Source organism: Engraulis encrasicolus, chromosome 9, assembly GCF_034702125.1.
Source record: "Engraulis encrasicolus isolate BLACKSEA-1 chromosome 9, IST_EnEncr_1.0, whole genome shotgun sequence".
Taxonomy (NCBI): Eukaryota; Metazoa; Chordata; class Actinopteri; order Clupeiformes; family Engraulidae; genus Engraulis; species Engraulis encrasicolus.
This window is the reverse complement of record NC_085865.1, coordinates 20493330-20515780: the sequence shown is the minus strand read 5'-3', so window position 1 is coordinate 20515780 and position 22451 is coordinate 20493330. Positions and strand designations below refer to the sequence as shown.

The 22451-nt window shown below is 44.5% G+C and overlaps 2 protein-coding genes across 7 annotated transcripts in view; both read right to left on the bottom strand.

Moving 5' to 3' along the window:
* The window catches only part of LOC134455585 (piezo-type mechanosensitive ion channel component 2), a 202110-nt gene extending 202001 nt beyond the window's left edge, over positions 1–109 (bottom strand). For 4 of the 6 annotated variants that reach the window (XM_063206725.1, XM_063206726.1, XM_063206729.1 and 1 more), the window contains exon 1: positions 1–109. This exon is cut by the window's left edge and continues 643 nt beyond it. The gene's annotated coding sequence lies outside the window, so the exon portion shown is untranslated. The other 2 variants (XM_063206731.1, XM_063206730.1) reach the window with 1 other exon arrangement.
* Positions 110–4019: 3910 nt separating this feature from the next.
* Positions 4020–21258, bottom strand: impa2 (inositol monophosphatase 2). The gene is made up of 10 exons (XM_063206724.1): positions 21163–21258; positions 20776–20907; positions 20544–20663; positions 19927–20060; positions 13829–13933; positions 12827–12872; positions 11892–12000; positions 11486–11594; positions 9012–9163; positions 4020–5616 (listed from the first exon to the last, which is right to left on the bottom strand). Exons 3-10 carry the CDS (start codon positions 20616–20618, stop codon positions 5492–5494), a joined length of 855 nt encoding a protein of 284 aa, XP_063062794.1. The 5' UTR covers positions 20619–20663; positions 20776–20907; positions 21163–21258; the 3' UTR covers positions 4020–5491.
* Between the last annotated feature and the right edge of the window lie 1193 nt (positions 21259–22451).

The following is a 22451-nucleotide window of genomic DNA, read 5'->3' as shown; positions in this document are numbered from 1 at the left end:
TGCGTCTCTGGCAGGCACAGCTGTATTCGTCTGTCTGTCTATCTGATTACGCTTTCTCCTCCTCAATGAAAAGTTTGCAGGACCACCCTGTAACTGACAAATGACTCCACCATTCAGAAGTCAAGGAGGAAGCCTGACAGGAACTGGGTCCCAATGAGGAGGAGCGGGAGTATTGCGCGGGGCTGGACTCAGCTATTCTGTTCGCCTGCCGCCCCTCCCCCGAGGCCACCGCAGGCGTGGCGGCCGCATTCCAAGCCCTCCTCTTGGGTCAGGTAACTCAAACGCTCGCATTGCCTAGTCCAAGCAGCGGTGTTGTGAACATAATTGCACCAGCAAAGCTAGATCGAGTAACTGTGATTGGAATTGCCAATGGTAGCTAACGCTAACCTGAGAGGAAAATGTAAACAAACAAATTATGTATCAGGCAGGTGGGAAGGCCAGCTGAGCCTTCATTCACAGGAATCGTCACAAAAAATAATTGACGGTGTGTATGGTGAATTAAAATAAACGTATAAGAAGTAATTTGTTGAACTGTTCTTAACTTTCTGATTCAAATGGATCATGGACCATTTCTTCTCCTAGTGCGGTTGCGCAATTGTCAATACAAGCCGCTCCTCGCGCACCACTGTGCAGATGTTCTGGGGACTGAGAATTGTGAACAGAACAGCACCCCCTGGTGCTAACACAGCCTCAGAACTAAAATGTTAGTCCTTTTTACAGTGTGTGTGAAGACAAAAAACTGACATCAAAGTAGCCTATCAGTTTAACTTTAAGCCCCACTTAAAAACATACAAACCCCAACTCTAGAAGTTGGGACACAAGGTAAATTGTAAATAATAACAAAATACTGCCATTTTGAAAACGTCTGATTCTTACATTAGGCCTAGTAAGAACAAAACTGACCAAAGTTATTGTTTTGGGGGATATTCATGAATATGTAAAAACAACACGTCTCAAAAGAGTTGGGACGGGGACAATAAAAGGCAGCAAATGTCGAGGAAGACTAAAAACAAAACAAAAGACAACGCTTAACAGTTAATTACACAGTAAATTCTGCAGTGCTCATTTAACACTTAGAGAGTTCATTTGAGTCCAAATGATGTCAAATCAACTCTATAAGTGTTGAATTAACACCACAACATTTACTGTGACATTAACCGATGAGATGATTTTACATGAAAAACAGTGTTAATTCCTATCTTGGACATGATTTCACCAGCTTAAATGGTTGGTATATTCCTCATCATGTTTTGCAATGTTTTCCTTTCTGTAGTGCTTACAGTCTGTCAGGTGTTGACCAAAAGCCTGCCATTTTATCATCTGCTGGTCCTTATGATGGAGTTAAACTGTTAAAACATAGTAGAGAATGCAATTTGTCCTTACTATGTGGCAGTAATTGAATATCTCCCTTCAAAATATAATGCACGAGTGGCTTTTAATGCTGTTTAAAACCGATTTATATCATTCAGCACTGTATTTAACTCTACAGACAAGTGAGAACAACTTAACCAATGCGCTACTGCACCCCCATGCCATAATGGAGGCTGACTTTTGAAGTAAGCACTAACACAAGTTGGATGGTCCATTTTCACTGTAGTACCGGATGTGCAAGACTCTATTATTCTCAAAACAAATTGACTTCTGAAACTTCTGCTGACTTCTGTAAGCAAAGGACAGTTTCCCATGTCTTCTAGGTCTACTTCAAGTGAGCTCGGGTGCTTAAAACCCTCTTTCTTTTGCACACATGAAGCGTTCTTAATATGGTCAATTGTCAATAGCTGTAATTCTTGGAGTGCTAGAGCGAGACTACAAGCAATATGTATTTCATGATGTCATGAACCTATACAATGATTTTAATGACAAAAAAATGCCTTATATACACTCAATCATGGTAAATTAAAGGGAATTTAAAAAAGTATGTAATAATGGTAATTATTCCCTCTGCATCTTTCATTCTGAAGGACTCTCTGTGATGGTCTTGTAATTGGGCACTCTTGTTGTCTATCAGTATAATTCATTTTGAATTGTTCTTCTTTGTTGTTTTGTCTTATTTGGATGTTTATTATATTTCACTGATCCCTGTCCCAACTTTTTTGAGACATGTTGCAGTTATCAAATTAGAAATGAGTAGGCCTACATATGTCCCCCAAAACAATATTTTTCTTGGTTTTAACACTTAATATGTTGTCTTTTCACTATTCTCCATCTAATGAATGGATTGAATGTTTTGAAAATGACATTTTGCATTTTGATTTTATTCACAGTTTACCAAACATCCCAACTTCACCAGAGTTGGGGGTTGTATATTTCAGCAAAACAATGCAGGCTAGGCTTTTAATTTTAAGGGAGAGGCTAAATACTGTACAGTAACACTGGAGTTACTAAAGATTTCTTGGTTTGAAATGACCCTCTCCATCGTTTCCATCAGCCATAATTTCCTGCCCATATCTAGTAATCCTTAAACACACTTAAACTTCTAACCTCTCCAGAGCCATGGCATTTTAATCTGCTGTGACAAAAACACATTATTTTCAAGGCACCGTATCCTTCAGGGAAAATTGCATTTGTGTGAAACGGGATATGAATTAAAACGGAAATGGGGAAACGTCAGGCATGATTTAAAAATAGGCTAATAATAATAAAAAACAATAATGTCATATCTACCTTACAAGGACAGAGTAGTACTAAGTAAATTAGCTATGGCCGCCTCTTCTAGGGATATGATATCAAAGGCCAGTCCAAAATAAACAGACCTCTAGGCTGCCAAACGGGCCTGTCAGAGACCTGTAGCCATTTAAGGACTAAGAACCCCATAAAACATATGGTATAGATTTCACACAATGTCATTTTTCATTATAATATGCTGTGACCACACCATGCAAATATCTAATGTATGAACAACACGCTATGGTTTCAAAACACAGGGGTAGTGGGAGCAGAAAAGAGTCACGGCCGGGGATGTGCAGTCACTATGCTCTAGTAATTGAATTTAAACCACTTCTGTTTGGTCTGTGATAAAGAATGTGTGAAACAAGCTCTATTTGTTGAGGGTTGCTATTGCCTAACAGATAGAGGTTGCATCACAAGGTCAGGATTGACCAAAAACTATTTGCTGAACATTTTATGGCTTCAAGACACATCATTTCAAATTCATAATTATTATGTTTCAGGAGTCTTTTTCTGTAGCATTTATGCATTAAAGGTGCACCAAACTGCCCCCACGCTGCAAACCCCACTCCATGAGGGCGAAAAAGGTGTGTTTTAAAGCAATGTCTAGCAAATCAGGGTTTTTTGTATGTAATACCAATCCCAACCAATGCCACTGAACTACAAGCACTGCTTTACACTCAAATTTCAGTCCTGAAACACATTCTTTTCAAAACACTACACACAATTCCCTGGATTTGGCACAATTTTCATCACGGAAAACCCTGGTTTTCTCAAGAAACGCACGGTCATTCAAAATTTGGTCATTCCTCATCACAAGGGCAAACTCCTTTCTTACCTGTTTACAATTGCCAATCATCACTCCATATGGAGTGGACACACATTACATGTGATATGGATGAACAGATAAGATTTTGAGGTTCATCAACTTGAAACCAGGTGAGAGGCATTTCTGAATGGACTTTGGCGCCCTCTACAGGCCATAACCACACCACTGTATGACATGACACTGACATGTCTATTCTCTATACAGTTGCTCTCCATGTGCCAATTAGGGCGACAAAAAAGTGCTTAGTATTGCTTTGAATGAGTGTAATGCTGTAACAGTAAGTGTGAAACACATTATTTTTATCTGCAAATGCATTGTTCTTGACACATTTTAACTGCTATGTGTAACCTCAGAATACAGTGCTGAGAATGGATTATGGTCATTTAGACAGGTCAAAGCCTTATGTCTATAATAATGCCTTCATAGGCTTATTACAGTAATAAAACAATATAGCTATGGTACTATGTAACGGCCCAGACTCCATCCGTACTGTAAAATAATCACAGACACACTTCTTTGTGCATTCAGTAGTTTTATTTTCAGTCACAGTGAGCGTGAATCAGGAAACAAGGACTGATTACAGAGTCAACTGTGCTGAGGCCAACTAGAAAAAAAGAAACGTGAATTATTAGAACAACCCTTACTGGGTCTTCATTGTGTGTTAGAAAACATAAAAAACTGGAGTACAGACGAAGACTAAAACCAATGACTGCATTGCTTTGTATACATGCCATTGGTTAAAACTGCAGTATATAGCTGGTAAGAGAGTTGTGTTTCTTTCACTAGCCTAGCTGTATAAAAGTTATGCTCACCAGTTTAGATAAAACCCCTGATTTGGTAGGTTTAAATGCTGGGAAGGTGGCAGGTCCGTCCGTGTGGTGCAGACAGTTCCTATAGTAGCCCTGATACACATCGATACAGTAGTCAGTGCAGGTACATACTCAGTAGAGCTACACTCAGTAATTCTTCATAAGTTTGTGTGCATATGCATGTGTGGGCACGTGTGTGTGTGCGGGTGCATGTGTGCATGCGTGTATGCGCGCATGTGTGTAATGTCAACAGTCTCACTGTTCGCTTACTGTATTCATTTAAAACACCAGCAAGTCAAAAAGGTCAAGTGTTTACATTTTCATTGTTTTTTTAAACAGCTGGAAGTATACATGATTTGACAGGTACAAAGTCTGATTTGTCAGCTGGCGGAGTTATTGGGGCACTTTAAACACTTCTACAGTTTTATTCATGATTATCACATCGTAAAACAGTTTGCTTAGCCATTTACAAAAAAAGGTTAAAAAAAAAAGATTGAAAAGGCCCCTTCTGTCTTTTCTCATATATTTTTGTGACCAAAAAAATCTCAAATTTGGGAAACTAATATTGAGAAAAGAAAGAATATCCAAAATACATAATCATTATTTCTTGTTTTGGCAGCACAACGTGTTTTCTCAGCAGCAGGTGTACTGGTAACAGTTTGTTTGGTTGATTCTTTGCATTGAGAGAATGACGGGAAAAAGGTATTGCATATTAGGACACTGCAGAGCATGTGTGTGCGTCTGTGTGTTTGTGTGTGTGTGTGTGTGTGTGTGTGTGTGTGTGTGTGTGTGTGTGTGTGTGTGTGTGTGTGTGTGTGTGTGTGTAGGGTGTCATTTAAAAGATATGAAGGGTGATCTTCTATATTTGGGCTTTCATATCCAAATATCCAAATTTCACTGAACAGAAAAAATGTTTACCCAGAATGAATTGGTGCATCAAACTAATGAGCTTGCATGCAATCTCTGGTGGAGGCAATGATTACCTTTGCCTCATACTTGCTTTATAGAGTTGCAGCAATATTGAAAGAAACTGTATATTTGTGTCTCTTGACAAATCGCACCCTGTATGTGTGTGTGTGTGTGTGTGTGTGTGTGTGTGTTTGTGGCAGGATTACATGGATCTGAGGTAAGAGGCTGAATGTTCCGAGGTCAGTCGGGCCAGAAGTGGAAAGGTCAAAGGTTACGACTAGGCGTCGGGGTCGTGGTCGTCGCGCTCGTAGCTGATTGGCTGAAGCTGCTGGACGACGTAATCAGCCATCTCTCGGGAGCCTGCAGCCACCACGCGCCTCGACATCAGGTCCAGGGGACCACCTTTCAAGAAAACACACACACAGAGGCAGACACACACACAGACACACACAGACAAACACACACACAAACACAGACACACACAGACAAACACACACACACACGGTGTGATAGGGTTAACATAACTGTAAGATAGCCTTTAATTCAAACACAGATGTTCAAGTTATTGTATGTGAACAAAATTCAAAACAATGTTCCCATTTATATGCACGTGCATATGGTCATGGTCTGAGGCCATATGGTATGCTTTTCTCTTCTGTCTTATCAAAGTCCAATCTCACGCACATCCAGATGCTTTCGGGTGCAGGTTCAAAAGACGTTAAGTTCATAAAATAATGAAAAAAGAAGAACCGCAACACCGATGCTCCCATTTACTTCATTTTAATCTTGTGACGTTTCGGGCCACCAGACGGGCCAGGGTGGCCCGAAATGTCACAAGATTAAAATGAAGTAAATGGGAGCATCGGCGTTGAGGTTCTTCTTTTTTCATTTCTCTTCTGTCTTGTCTAAGTTTTCAGTGTTTTGCAGCCAGTCAGAGTTGTTGGTGATCCCTGGGCTTCATGTCAAGTGTCATTTTCTTCTGTCATTTTCTTTCATACAGTACAAACATGCACTCAAAATCACACATGTTCAACTCACTAGCCCAACACTCAAAGATCACCATCATCAAAGCAGGAAAGGGTCATTTGGTCACATTTTCACTCAGGCGATGTTGAGGACACCCGCCTCACTGGCCCAACAGTTCTCTCCTCTGTGGGCCTGACAGCTAGTCTGTGGCGTGCGGCAGTGACAGGACCCCTTGTTGTGTCTGACTGTGGCTGGAGCTATGGCAACATCACATGATCAAGCGACCCCACAGCTCCCTCAGCAACACTGCCTCATCCCCAACCCCCTTCCCATCCCCGACAACACTACCCCCCCTCGGCAACAGTGCCCCCCTTGGCAACACTGCCTCTTTGTGTACACGGGGCCGCCTGGTTGAGCAGAGCAGGGGAAAAGAGATGAGGCCAGCAAATGCACACATTCTCATACGTATTCACATGCACGCATGCATGCACACACACTGTACACAGTGCATACGCACACACATGCAAACACACATGCACGCACACACACACACACACACACACCACCAGGACTTCCATGTGAGAATGCACACATACACACTATAAACACATACTTACATGATGAGTATTCTCTCTCTCTCTCTCTCTCTCTCTCTCTCTCTCTCTCTCTCTCTCTCTCTCTCTCTCTCTCTCTCTCATAGATTATTTGGGAACAATTCCCATCACAAGACAATCCAGACACTCATTCACTTACATTCCACACATGTTTCGTTAAACTCCAGCAAAACACGTGCATTTGGATGCAGTGCCCAAATCAGACCTAGAAGACTGTTGGGGGCGTACATTTTAACCGCATCTTCACTTGGATTTCCTGAAAAGAACTCTGTAACAAATATATATTAATCCCTTTTTAATCCTGTATATGTGACCTTAAGTTGAAAAATTACAAATCAGCAACTTGAGGAGATTTTCTGTCTGGTCGTCTGTAGATCCAGCTGTTCCCCTACTAATCTGTCTACGTGCTTTTCCATCCGTCTACCCATCCACCAATCCATCCATCCCTCCATGACATTATAATACACTTAGCTGACACTTTTATCCAAAATGACGTACCGCTACAGTATTTGGGTATAGGGTAGTGGTTACAGTCCCTCGACTGACGCGCGCTTCGTTTGTTAGCACATCCGTCATGGATGACAGCACAGGGAGTCCACCCAAACACACACAGGAACCTACTTGCTAAGGCTGGGATACAGACCTGTATTAGGAGGAGGGATGCTGGACGTCTGGACAAGCTAGTGAGGAAAGCAGGCTCTGTTGTTGGTACAGAACTGGAGGCTCTTAGTACCACAGCTGAAAAGAGGACATTGGGCAGATTGGACTCTATAATGGACAATGACCATCACCCCTTGCACTCAGTCTTTGCCAACCAGCGAAGTCTGTTCAGCCACAGATTCCTCGCCATTCCCTGCAAGACTGACAGGCTGCGTAAGTCCTTTGTCCCCAGGGCCATCCACCTATTTAACTCAACAACTCAGAACAACACAATGAAAGAGATTGTTATTGGTGACTGGACTGCATAACCCCCCCCCCCGGCCATGCCCCCATTCCATCCCCCTCCCACCCCTCCTTCAACAATCAGTAATAACTATTGCAATGAGAGACTTTTTTATATCTGAATGTTTAATGTGAAATAATCTATTTATTTATTTTTGTATGTATGCTACTAGACACCTAAATTTCCTTCGGGATCAATAAATGTTACTCTACTCTACTCTACTCTACTCTGTAGCTTTGCAACCATTAGGCTATGGCTGACCCTTCATCTATCTAGAGTAGAGTAGAGTAGAGTAACTTTATTGATCCCCAGGAGGAAATTAAATCTATATATCCATCCACCCATCCATCCCCCTCAGTGTTTCCCAACCTTTTTTTTAACGTATCTCACCCCTTTACTATGTCAGAACGCTATAAAGGACTTTTAGGAAAAGCACAACAAATACCTCCTCTTAATGTATGTTCTCTACAAGTCTTCTGTTATCCAGTCTTGCACTTTAAATGTCTGTATGAGCACTGTCCATGTCCATACTGTCTTATGTCCATGTATGAGTACTGTCTATGTCTATACTGTCTATGTCCTTACCTAGATTAGTCTATGTCTGCATGGGAAAGCAAGAAATGTAATTTCAAATTCTTTGTATGACCAGTGCATGTAAAGAAATTGACAATAAAACCAACTTGACTTGACTTGACTTAAAAGTGCACTGTGTAGGATGGTAGCCGGAGTAGGTATTGTACTTAGAATTTGACGGTAGTGGTAAGTGTTAATGAAAAAGGGAAATATTTGTGAATGGGCAGCAAGAATTCCAGCAAGACACTGCTAAAAGTATTACACAGTGCACCTTTTGCCATATCATGACTAGGCCTACCCTTAAATCATGTACTACATCTCTTCCACTATCCAAATGTGACTATGCTCCATACTGTGTGTATATATGAATATAGTTCAGATGCAAACCCCCCTAAGTGCCTTTTCAGAAAATAATCTTAATTCATTTTTATTTAATGCAAAGCTATCAAAATTTCATTAAAAAAAAAAAAATAAGTAATATAACTATTTATATGTATTATCAAGTACATGAATGTAAACCAAACCAACAACGAGGTTCTCTAAAAATATAGAAGTGCAGGTCTTCAGAAATGGAGTTAGGGGGTTTTGCATCTGAACTCTTCATATTTTTCCCCATATACCCCTGCAGTGTGCTCATGTATCCCTCTTGGAGCTCCTACTGCCTGGTTGGGAATCCCTACCCTACCCCGCCCACGCCTCACCTGAGGTGTCGATGACGCACCCTCCGGCTTCTGTGATGATGACGGCAGCGGCGGCGATGTCCCAGCAGTGCAGGCCGTATTGGTAGTAGGCCTCCGCGGCGCCCGTCGCTATGTGGCACAGCGCCAACGTGGAGCTACCAATGATACGCACCCTGATGAGCAAAACAAGTAAACAAATCACATGTTAATGGAGGCTACTGTTGATACTCACACTGAGGACCAAATCAAAGTATAAATCAAAGTGTTAATGTCAGTTCTGGCCAGGCCATGGTAGTCAAGGTGTATCTCCTTAGCTGATCATCTTTCTTCCCTAGCGATTGGTCACACGCCACTGGCAAGTCCTTTAAATCCTAACCTGTTCCCCTCAACTGCATGCTGCTTGGTTTTAGCTACCCACCACCTTCCCTGCTCCGCCTTGTCATGTGTAACATGGCATGGGCTATGACTTGCAGAACAGAGCCATACCACCTAATGTAATATATACTTTACAATAATGAAAGTAGAGTAGAGTACAGTAACTTTATTATAAGTATCCATCCGGGGCTAGTTCCAATCTGAATAAAAGGACAGAAAAAATGGTCTGTTAGTAGTAGGCTGCCCTCCACAGTGCCCGTAGCTATGTGGAACAGCTTCAGTGTGGAGCTACCAATGACACGCACCCAGAGGATCAAAACAGGTACAAAAAACATCATCTCTTGTTGGCGGCGTTGTGTAGATGTGATTCAAGTATCTGACCATGGTCACCACAAAAATACAACCTGCTATTCTCAGGTACTGTGTCTGTACTATACTTTACTACTGTAGCTCAGTGGTTAGAGTTGCTGACCCTAAGAAGACAAACAAGTGATTCTGGTGACCACAGGGATTAGGCAATAATCTGTTATTGACGGTGCAAAGTCTCGGTGGTTAGGGAGATGATTGGGTACATGCTGTTGCACTGCTTTATGTCCAAGCTAAACAAAAGGACAAATTGGACAAAAATGATCTGTTGCTATTCAATCCTCAGAGTGTAACGTTTTGCAAGGTGGAATAGTGTCTGCTTTGAACTCCTGTACAGAAAGATGTTTTTCTCCTCCAAAATGACTGCTGTAACAGCCATGGGGGGCTCCAAGTTGAATACAAATGTCTTTCTCACTGTTAGAAGTAGATGCAGCACTGATACGATTTTGGAAAGATGCAAGACTTGCTTTGTACAAATGAATGCAGTGGTCCCGAAGAACCCATTCACTCTTTGCTGAAAAAAATTAACTACATCAAAACAATACTGCTATGACATTACTGAGCATTACAATTTTGGTGACAACAAGGTTATAACAGGGGTTCTGCGCGAAGGAGACAAGAGAACTTAAGACAATCCATGAGATGGTTGTAATTAATAGGTACATATGTAGGTTTACGTATTTGTTTCCAACAAAGCCCAAACCTCAGTTCCTATCTTAGCCCTGCCACATTTATCACTAATCACACAAACTAAATGCCGGTGCTGATAGCATATCTTTTTCAGAGAGGTCAGCATGGTCCTCAAGCACAAGTGCAAAACAAGTGAGTAACGTTTCTGTATTATTATTCACTTTTCCCCAATTGCAGAGTGAGAGGTTAGCAGCTTTGTTGCTGTTTTCCAGCAAGCTTCTTGACACGTCCACAGCCATTACAGCATGTAAAACTTCACAGGTTTAATTTCATAACACACCCAACATTCTGTTCCTTTGCCTGAGAAACAGGGCACCGTCCTGCGAGTTGTGCAGCAAACCCTGCAAAAAGCAAACCAGCTTCCAACCGACCGCCATACAGTATCTAGTTACTTACTTACTAGTCGTCGCATTAACTACTACCAATAAAGAACACATATGGTATCCAGCATACAGTATACATACAGCAGTACAGTATCGACGTCCTGTATATAGAGTCGTTGCGTTAACTAATACCAATAATGAACACTATGCACATGAGTTTGGAATGTGATCTAATTTGTTGTATCTCTGTAGTTTTACAGTGAGGAGTGCGCTCACTTGGAATCCTTTAAAGACATAAAAGGATTACAAGTGTGCAGACACCTCACTCTACAACTTCAATCAGCCTTTGTCCTGTACCTTAACCTGCAAGGGATGTGCACAATCTCCCTCTTCAACTGAACGTAGTATCTCTGTTGTAAACAAAGTCATTTGATAGATGTGCTGAGAACTTCCTGTCAATGGGCTCTGTGCCAGACTAAGCGGCCTCTACAAGCTTGGTGCGACAGTTGGGGTTAATGACATTATATAACTCTCAGTGGTGTAGTCTACGTAGAACGCAGGTATACGGAGTATACCCACTTCTAAATTTCAGGGATTTCAGTATACCCACTTAAAATTGATTGATCCATTGTTTTGAATAGCACAAATATATACAGTATACCCACTTCAAAAAATGCTCAAATATACTGTATACCCACCATAGAGAAGTAGACTACACCACTGATAACTCTCTACTCTTACCCATGAGCAGGAGCGCTCAGCAGCTTCTTCATGTTCCCCAAGAAGATCTCCAGTGTAGCAGGGTCCCTCTTCGCACCGATCTCCGTCAGAATGAGGGCTTTCGATATGTCTGGAATATGGAGGAAATATAGACCCATTAGTTGGAGACACACTTCGGTGGACTGTTATTAACCCATTAAAGCCTGTACTGCATATACGCAGCGTTAACCTAGGCGCCTGGAGCTGCATGGATGCTGCTTTTAAATGCAACTTATTTTGTGTTTTTATGTGCTTCGGAGGCTGAGATAGTCTATGCTTAGGCATTCAGCAGGCATTTTTTGTAGGTGCCTTAGACTTAAATGGGTTAAAATATCACATTTGCATTGATCATGAAAAAAATACATCTTTCATTGAATACATAGTTTACCTCTCTCTTTGGACACATGGATGGGAGCTCCATTGCAGAATGCTCCATGGCCTCTCCTGGCTGTGTAGAGGGTACCATCAAAGCAGTGGTAGATCACTCCAAACTCCAACTGCATCAACAACAAACAGAATACATCAGCTTTACTCGGTAGCTTTATTTGTTCCAGTATGCACAATTGTTGTAGCCTGGGCGAATAGCCGACTGTTGACTCCGTCAATCAGTCTGGCAAAAGCCATGAGGAATCCGTCTCCGTGGACGATGGGAGATGGTCTGATCTTACTCTATCATTTAAATTAATTGAAGTTCCAAAATCAAATTAAAACCCATATTGTGCTTTATTAGCATGCCTGTTACGTTATAGCGTCGCAAAAGCATACAAATAACAAAACGAAAGTGTGAATATAGTTACCTTAACCAATCAGTAACGGAGCTCGCGGGTGAGTTCTACGTCACCACTCTCAACTGTTTGCTGATTGGCGAAAGACTGAGAGAACCGAGCTCGAGGCTTTTGCCAGACGATGTGCGGAGCCAAAATCTTTGGGTGGAGTAACAGAGGATATCGTCGCGAGGCTACAATTGTTGTGCAGTAGTAGTACAACTCTCTCTCACACACTCACGCTTCATGCATAAAACACATAAGCCATACATAAAACACTTAACATCATGTAGCCTCTTACTGCAGCTGAGGTCGCCGGCGACCCTACTCACTTGCTGAAAATGCTTAACTACATCATAACAACATTGCTATGACATTACAGAGAGCCATAGTGCTGCGCTAAGGGGTTAAATAAAACAAGTTAAGGGTAAGTAGATGTGAGAAACAATTCATTATTCAACAAACATAAAAAAAATCAATACTAACACATCTCGAACATGACAGTGAATACTTTAGACAGACATACATTGTTTATAGATTCAGACAGTAGACCAGTTACCTCTTTCTTGACAGCAAAGCCGATGCTGACTGCCACCATTGGAAAGCTGTTTAAAAAACAAAAATCAGACCCAATGAAAACAGCTTTTTGACAGTCGACCATCTTAAAAGCATTGACCTTTTAAGGTTAAGTCACTTCATGAGACTTGTATTGAGTATTATCACACAAAATGATTTGGTCCATGTGATTTGGTCCATTCAAAAGTATAATTTCTTTTGAGTGGAGGCAAAATGTGCCACAATAACCATAACTGTAGGTACTGTAGATCTCGCTATTATTACATGACAATACAAACTTGTAATATTTTATTAGAGAATGTCTTTAATGTTGTGAAAAGCGCTCCTCAGGAATAACTGCGTACATTACTTTACACTTAGCTAGATGCTATTATCCAAAGTGATTTAGTTATTTACAGGGTATTGGTTACGCTAGGGACACATAGCAGGCGAAACGAGCGAGGCGAAACTCAGTGTTCCATTCTGACAGCTCAACCGTCATCAGGTTGTCGTGGCGAATCAAATGGAATGGAACGGTTATGTTACTGGTTTGATTGGGCCGCCGCAGGCGAATTCGCTCCTCATTTGCATAATATTAAACTTGGTTTAATAATTTTGCTTCGCTTCGCTCCTGTTCGCTTGTTTCCGCTTGCCTTCACCTCTCTCATAGGAATGAATGGCAAAGTTCGCTTCGCTTGGCCAAATTCGCGTCTATGTGTCCCTACCGTTACAGTTCCTGGAGCAGTATGGGGTTAGGTGCCTTGCTCAAGGGCACCTCAGTCATGGAGTGAGGTAGTGAGTGGAAGGGTAGGTTTTGAATCTACAACTCCCAGATTGAAAGACCAACTCTTTAACAACTAGGCCGCAACTGCCCCTGTGTACACTACTGCACATTGTACTATCAAAATGACAACAAGCACGTGTTACTGATCCAACAATAAAGGAACTATCACTCATCGCACAAAAGACAAAGCATTGCATTGGCATGTAGTACATGTAGAGCTACCTGTGGACAAAGTTGCAGGTGCCATCGATGGGGTCTATGATCCAGGTGGGCTCATCTGTCAGGATGCACTTCTCCCCAGCGGCAGAGGACTCCTCTCCTATGAACCTGCAAGAGTGTGGGGACAAAATGAACCCCTTTAGCCTAACCTAATTGTAACCAAAATGTTAAAACTGCAAGGTTGTGCAAGTTGTGCTCCATCAAAGTTATCCCATTCACATTCGCACTAACATGAGCACAGTTAACTCCACTTCAGATGTTCACCTACAGTACTTCAATTTCCTCTCATTTCAAACATGCATGTCTCTGTAACTGAGGTATTCCTGCGCAGTCCGCCATTTGGGGCTCGAACCCGCCACCTACCAGTCAACGCTCCATGTCGGGCATGGGAGGCACAGCACTACACTACTGAGCTAAAGGTCTAGTCCAGTGGTTCCCAACCGTTTTCTTCAGGGACCCATATTTTTACTATTGTAAACTATGGTGACCCAATGGGCGAGCGCCCACAGGAGACGGAGTCACATGATACTCATTAATTATCATTTTATTCCTCAATTTGTCTTCAGTCAAATACTGTATAGAATAACTGTTTAATGTAGGCTATCACTTACATTATGTTGCTTCTATGCATATACTGTACTAGTTTAAAAGCTTTGTCATTTACTCAACATGGGCTATATGGCATTAAAATGAAACCCCTTAAACTCAAGAGAGCTTCGCGACCCACTGTGGATCTTTGGCGACCCAAAGGTTGGGTCCCGACCCATAGGTTGGGAACGACTGGTCTAGTTCAATAGCTCAGCGCAACCCATACTGTATGAGGCCTCACGAGGGAGGTTTACCAACGTTTCACGCCACACTGTACTAGTTACATCTCCCTACAGCCAAAGTGCAGGGTTTTTGTGCTGTGTCAGCATACTGCTCTGCACAGTGTTGGGCTGTGTTATATGTGTCCATAATTGCAGTGCATTATGGATTTGTTGTTAGTAGCAGCAATGCACTTCCATTAAAGGCCTTTTGGACTTCCCAATGCTGTTGGGTGTTGATCTGCCTGTTACGTTTGTAAACGTGTAGTAAATGAAGCACACAGACACACGGCTTGTGACGTTAACTCATCGTGTTTATCTAGCTCAAACTTCCCGAACCCCGGGCAAGACCCCAGCAATCGAACACAACATAATACAGGCATAACACAATGCTGACAGCACAGTCGAACTAGCCTGAACGGATATAACATTTTCCCCCCCTCCTACTGAATTTCAGGCATGAAATGTAGAGTCAAAGTCCTCCAAATATGCAGGACGGGATCTAGTGCGAACGGGCCTAGGGGAGGCATAAAGTTGTGACTGGGTGGTCTCAGATGCACTGGCACCCACTGTCAGGGGCAGGTTGGTAGGTGAGCCGGTGGTACCAGTTATCGGTGGCAGGTTGGTAGGTGTACCCGTGGTTCGCTCAGGGGCTATCTGAGGTGCCAGTTCCGGTGCTGAAGTATCCAGCCCACCTAGAGAAGTGGTATGTGGTGTCATAGGCGGTGTGAGAATTGGAGGTGGAGGTGCCACTTTGCGGAGGCGGCTTGCATGCCACCGGCTGCCGTCGCTGAGCCGGAAGGTGGCTGAGCCTAGCTGGCGAGTAACTTGGAGAGGGGCTGACCAGTATGAGGCGAGTTTGTTGCCTCTGTGGGGCCTGCGGACCCTGACCCACTCCATGGGTTTGATGTCAGGGGTTCTGGCGCGTGCTGAGTGGTCGAACGCCTGCTTCATACGCCTCTGCTGACGGGCAACCGAGGCCCTGACCGTGGGTGGTGGCCTCTGGGGCATTTCAGGGCTCAGTCTGTTCAGGGGAAGCCGAAGCTCGCGGCCAAGCATGAGGGATGCTGGGGAGACCCCTGTTGTAGAGTGTTGGGTGGCCCTGTAGTGGAGTAGTGTTTGACGTAGAGCCTCTGGAAAGGCCCAGCCCTGGACCAGGTGTGCCCTAAGGCTGTTTTTCAGTGACTGGTGGAAGCGTTCAACCCCCCCATTAGCTTGAGGGTGGTAGTACGCTGTACGGATGTGGCGGATACCTTTGGCCTTGAGGTATGTGGTGAATTCAGCCGAGGTCAGCTGTGGGCCATTGTCGGTTGTGATGGTGTTTGGGAGACCCCAGCGGGCAAAGAGAGAGTCGAGGAAGTCAATAATGACTTTAGAGGTCACTGAGCCGGTGGTCATGAGCTCGGGCCATTTTGAGTGAAGGTCATACGCAACGACCAGGAACCGTTGGTGGTGAGGGACACCCTGTATTTCCCCGCAAATGTCCAGCTGTAGGTGGTCCCAGGGCTGAGTTGGCCAGGCCAGTGGTTGCAGGGGTGGGGGTGGCTGGTGACCTGTCTTGCCACTCACGATGCAGGCAGTGCAGTCTTTACATAGGGCCTCAATTTCCTCGTTTATTCCAGGCCACCAGACCAGGCCTCTGCAGCGCTGCTTCAACTTCACCATGCCCAGGTGGCCCTCATGAGCCATGGCTAGAACACGTGCCTGCAGGGCACTAGGGATGACTGTGCTGAGGCCACGTGCTACACAAGTCCTATTCCAGCAGGACAGCTCCTGCTTTACCCTGGAGAAGACCGACAGCTCCTCAGGCACCCTGTGCGGCCAGCCATTCTGAATGTAGTCACGGAGCTGGGAGAGGACAGGATCGCTCTCAGATGCCTCTTTCAGCTCTTGTAGTGATACCGTGGTCTGTAGTGGAGTGTGTAGCATCTGGACAATGTCCTGTTCAGCACGGTCGGTGTCAGTGTGTGTGGACGTGATAGGGTACGGTGTGACAGAGCGCGACAGCAGGTCAGCCACAACATTATCTCGGCCAGGGGTGAACTTCAGGTCAAAGTTATACTGGTGGAGGCGGTCGGCCCAGCGGTGTAGCCGTAGTGGTCTGTGGCCTGTCCCAGATGTGGAGAGTAAAGCGGTTAGAGCCTGGTGGTCTGTTCTAAGGGTGAAAGCGCGGCCGTAGAGATACAGGTGCCACCTCTCACAGGCCCAGATGCAGGCTAATGCCTCACGCTCACCCACGGAGTACCGCTGTTCAGTAGGACTGAGTGCCCGTGAGGCGAAGGCGATTGGTTTCTCCACACCTCCCTGCATCTGTGACAGTACTGCACCGATGGCTGTGGCCGACGCATCACAGGTGACCAAGGTAGGGCTGTCGATGTTGAAGTGGGCTAGCACCGGGGCTGTTGTGAGCTGAGTTTTGAGTGAGTGCACGGCCTCAGAACACTCCGATGACCACGCCCACGGCTCCCCCTTACGCAGCAGCCGTCACAGTGGCGCAGTGGTAGTAGAGTAGCGTGGGAGGAACTTCAGGTAATAGCCCGTCATCCCCAAAAAGGAGGCAAGCTGGGTGGCTGAGGTGGGCTCTGGGACGGCCAGAATAGCCTCCACGTTTGATTGCAGTGGGTGGATGCCGTTCCCTGACACGCGATAACCCACATACTCAATGGCTGGTGCAGAGAAGACGCACTTGTCAGTGTTGAGTGTAAGTGTGTGTTTGCTAAGGGCTGCAAAGACTCTGTGGAGGCGGTTGTCATGGCACTCAGGGGTGGCCCCATGAACCACGACATCATCAAGGTAAATGGCCACGCCAGGTATGCCAGCTAAGATCGATGTCATGACTTTTTGGAAGCAGCTGGGGGCGGAGCTCATCCCAAATGGCATGCGGGTGTAACGGAACACCCCAACGTGAGTCACAAAGGTTGTCAGGTTCCTGCTGCTGGGGTGGAGGGGCACCTGCAGGTAGCTTTGGTTGAGGTCAAGTTTGGAGAACACAGTTGAGCCATGGAACTGAGCGGTGAGCTCCTCTGCTGTAGGAAGGGGAAACCTATCCGGGATAATCGCCTTGTTCACTGTGCGCATGTCGACGCAAACGCGCAGACCCCCAGACTTCTTCCTTGCTATCGCCAGATTTGAGACCCAGGGCGATGCATCCACAGCTTCAATGATATTGGCGTCCAGCAGCTGTTTGAGCTCAGCGGAGAGCTCATCACGGAGAGCCAGCGGGACACGGCGCAGGGGTTGGATGACTGGCTTGATGGCAGGGTTCAGCAGAGGCTGGTGCGCAAACGCTGTAAGGCAGCCCAGGCCCTCGAACAGTGACGGCCACTTCTGTTGCCATGGTGTGGTGACAGCCAGAATTGCAGCTCCCTTTGTGTCCACCAGGGAGAATCCCAGAGCTGAGAAGAGGTCCAAACCCATCAGGTTGGCTCCCCGACGGGAAACTTGAAAGGGAAAACTGGGCTTGACCTTATTGCCGTACCCCACGGTCAGTTTAATGGACCCCACCAGGTCTATTTTTGCATCCCCATAAGCCGACAGTGAGGTAGTTGGGGAAGACAGGGGCAGTGCACTGAAGAAGGAATTGTATGTGTGCATATTCATGAGAGATACACTTGCACCAGTGTCCACGAGGAGTGGGATGCACACGTCATTCAGCTGCACTGAGCATGTTTTAAATGAGGTTACTTGTGAATTGACATTGTGAATGACAGTGGCATGGTGTGATTCGGCAGAGCGGCATACAGCAGCAAAGTGATTGCGTTTGCCACAGTTTCGGCAGATTTGTCCTCGAGCGGGACAGTGTTGAGCCCTGGACTGGTGGGAGGACGACCCACAATTATTACACGATCGTGGAGGAGGCTGTGATGGAGGTGGCTGTGGTGAGGGAGGCTGTGGGCGTGGCCGTGAGCGAGTTTGACGTCGGAGCATTTGGATCGCGGGGGAGTCGGCTGCTTCCATCTCGCTCTGGCTAGGCTCGGGTAATGGAGTGAGCGTGGGTGACGGTGTGGGATACGCTGCGGTTGCTTGTGGATTAGACAAGGCAGATGTGTATGTGGCTGCACTCTCTATTTGGAAAGCAATAGTCATCGCTTTTTCGAGTGTTAACTTATCATCTTCCAACAGGAGAGTCTCGCGCACTTTTGCATTGTTCGTACGCTCTATGAGCTGGTCGCGAATCATCTCATCCTGTAGTGCACCGAACTTGCATGAGCTGGCTAATGCACGCAGGTTAGCTACGTACTGATGTACAGTCTCACCAGACAACTGGTGTCTTTGGCGAAACAGAAATCGACGCAATAGGGCGCTTTGCGGGGCTGCATAGTGGGCATCAAGAAGTTCTAGTGCTTTCTTGTAATCACTGACGGTACCTGACTCCAGTGCTCCGAGCACACGCTGACCCTCGGCTCCTAGGCAATGCTGCAGCAGCGCTTTCTTGCGTGCAGCAGGCACATCGGTGAGTCCCACTGCTAGTAGGAAAGTTTCAAAAGACTTAATCCAACGGGTCCACGGAATCGGTGGCTCACCCGGCAGTGCGAGAAACGGTGCCGGTGGTGGGAGGTTTATATCAGCCATCCTCGTCGCCAATGTTACGTTTGTAAACGTGTAGTAAATGAAGCACACAGACACACGGCTTGTGACGTTAACTCATCGTGTTTATCTAGCTCAAACTTCCCGAACCCCGGGCAAGACCCCAGCAATCGAACACAACATAATACAGGCATAACACAATGCTGACAGCACAGTCGAACTAGCCTGAACGGATATAACACTGCCCTCATTGCACTTTTTCTATCCTGTCCATCCATTACTGCTCATCTGGTGTATTGGTCAGAACAATATCTATTCACTGCTTATGACATCAGTATAACTGCAGTAATAGTGACTGGGCTCAATCAAGAAACTTCATAGTTTCATGCCGACAGACCACATTGAAGGCCTATATTAGATTGCATTTTAGCCTGTATCATAATGAGCAGATGACAACCAGTGATAAAAAGGTCAGACCAAAACAGTCTTGGGTGAAGCAGGATTACAGCAAAGATGCAATGCAATGTCTGCTATTACATGCTACTGCAATGTAACGCCAGTTGAACAGTAAAGTAAAATAATTCTATTCCGTGAACCAGCGTAACACCTGAACCAAGTGGGGAGACCCTCTATCTCATAAGATACAGCAAAGGCACACAGGAATGTTGACATTTTGTATTGGGTGGAGGACCCTTTCAGATGACATCAGTTGTCCTGCTTACAGTCAAAGCTGACAGTAGCCTTGGCAGCATGTGGATGTAGGCCTACCTGTGTGAGGGATACTTCTCCTTCAGGGTAGATATGATCAGTTCCTCCACCTGTTGATCAGCCTCTGTCACCAGATCTGTTGGAGTGCTTTTGCTACTGACCTGCTTCTCTTGTTTCACAGCCTCCTGCACGACCTGTACACGCAACATGAGAACAAGACACATAATAATACAGTATAATATCATGTAATATGATACAACATCATATAATACCGGTATAAATATATTATAATAGAATCAAGTAATAGTATGGGGAATTGAGTGAAGCAGGCAAATGAGTAGTCTTATGTGCCATGTTGTGTTGACAAACGCATACTGAAATAGCCTATGATTGCATGGTTTTCACTAATGTTTGAGCATTTCAGACAACCGACTGAAATCGTCTAACAGTACAATCTAAAATAGTCAGGTGAAGAGCTACAGGTCTTCAAACAGACAGGCAGAGTTTAGCAAGGATGTAACAACTATAATGTAGCGGCGCGCTGTGACATTGTTGCATTCTCAGTTGGTAAACAAACAAGAGCTGTTGTAGATAAGCAGAAATAATCAATGTGGCATGCCACGGAATTAATTTGTTATCAGGCTATTTTGGCGTTGCCAACAATGAACAGTCAGTACCTTTATAGCTTTATGTGCTATCTGGATAGCAAGGTCCATGCACTCTCCCCAGCACTTGTCTTCTGCAGAGGTCATGGTCGCAACGCAATTGGACGCCTTGTTTCATCAAACTCAAATCCACTTGAAGAGAATTACCAGACAAGGGAAACGCGTTAATCAGTGCATGGCGTAAAGGTGGTGGTTTCTGTGGATCTTGCCGTGTCCAGACGCTCTGTCTGCGCCGAGCCCGTACCCCGAATGAAGTTGCTCAGTGTTTGGTGATGTAGCACAGTCCCGGTTACCGCGGGATGATGCCTGCCCGCAGCTTTACCAGAATCCCGGTGAGCGGTGGGGAGTAGCCCGTCAGGCTACTTGTCACCGCGGCCTACAAGAAAATGACCTTCGGTTTAGTAAATAACGTTTCAGAATGACAGTTATTTCCAGGCCTGTGCGCTCCTGCATTTTCGCCAAGTTGGAATGAATCACCCGAGTGGAAATAGAGGACAAGTGCACGTAGAGATAAAACCCCTGTATAATTGATAACAGGGCAAATTGATATGTAGCCTACTACAGCAGCCTATAATGTAAAACGACATCAAGAAACAAAAGAAAACAAATATAGATAACTGGAAATACTTACATGTTCCTCGTATAGGAATGCAGTCGATTTTCCAGAAGAGGACGCCAAAATCAAACATGTTCTTCTCGTCCAACATGGATAGAAAACGCACAGAATGCTCCTAGTGGACAGGGTAAGTAGGCTACCACGTGACGTCTGTGAGTCTAGTAGGCTAGACCTGTGGGCCTATCATAAACAATAGGCCTAATAATACGTCTGTGAATATTAAAGCGTTGGAGGGTTGATTTGTTCCACAAATTTTGTCTCGTGGAAATGTTCTGATATGAAATAGACTACAAATAAGCTTAACACATAGAAACTTAAGCAATATAGAATATGTAGGCCATTGTATTCCCCCATCTTAATTCCCTATATTTACCAGTAGGTGTCAGTACTAGGAAAGGTACCAGGGTTCAGCCATGTTGCTGTGGACATTCATATTGACTTCAAGTGACCATTATAGGTGAGTACAATTAGGGTTTAACCCCCCAAAAAATTATACAAAAGGTTTTTTTATGGATTCTATTACTATTGGACCTGCTAAATGACATAGGCCTACTAAAAATCTAGTAAAATCAGGAAATGAGTTATTTTCAACATGGCTGCCATAGGCTTATTATAAGGATGGAGAGACACTCCAGGTGAATAGTCTAGGCCAAAAAAATGTAGCTTGCCGATATCACCATGAAACTCAATCCGGTGATTACTCACATATTTGTGAGAAAAAAAATGTATTGCAAGTTTTCTGAAATGTTATGTTTTAATATGGTAATTGGACTTTATCTAATTAAATATGCATTAAATGTCAAAATGCAAAAACTCAAAATCTGAAAAAACCAAGCTCAAAATTATTTTATTTTGTTTCTAGTAAGCCAGAAGATAGGCCTATCTTCAGAAGAGATTATGGACATCTCTTTTTGTTTTGTAGTAAATCTAAAAATCTTTGTGCAGACACACCAGCTGGCTTTTTTTTCCCAAAATATGATTATTTAACATCTCTCTTAGATGTAAATAATTGAGTTTTATGTTTCTCAAGTTCTTCCAGACATTCTTTGAGTCTGGTGGTATCATTCTTAGCATGTATCAAGGGCAAGGTCAGCTGTCCTCAAATCATAGCCTCTCCACAAAGGTGTCCTAAGGGCTGGTGCTGGGACTCCTATTTGCCATGTACACCACGTCACTGGGCCATGTTATCTGTTTCCACAGCTTCTCATACTACTGTTACACCGATGAAGCACAGTTATACCTGTACTTTGTGCCAGATGACTCCACGGTCTACGCACACATTTCCGCTTGCCTCTCTGAACTAT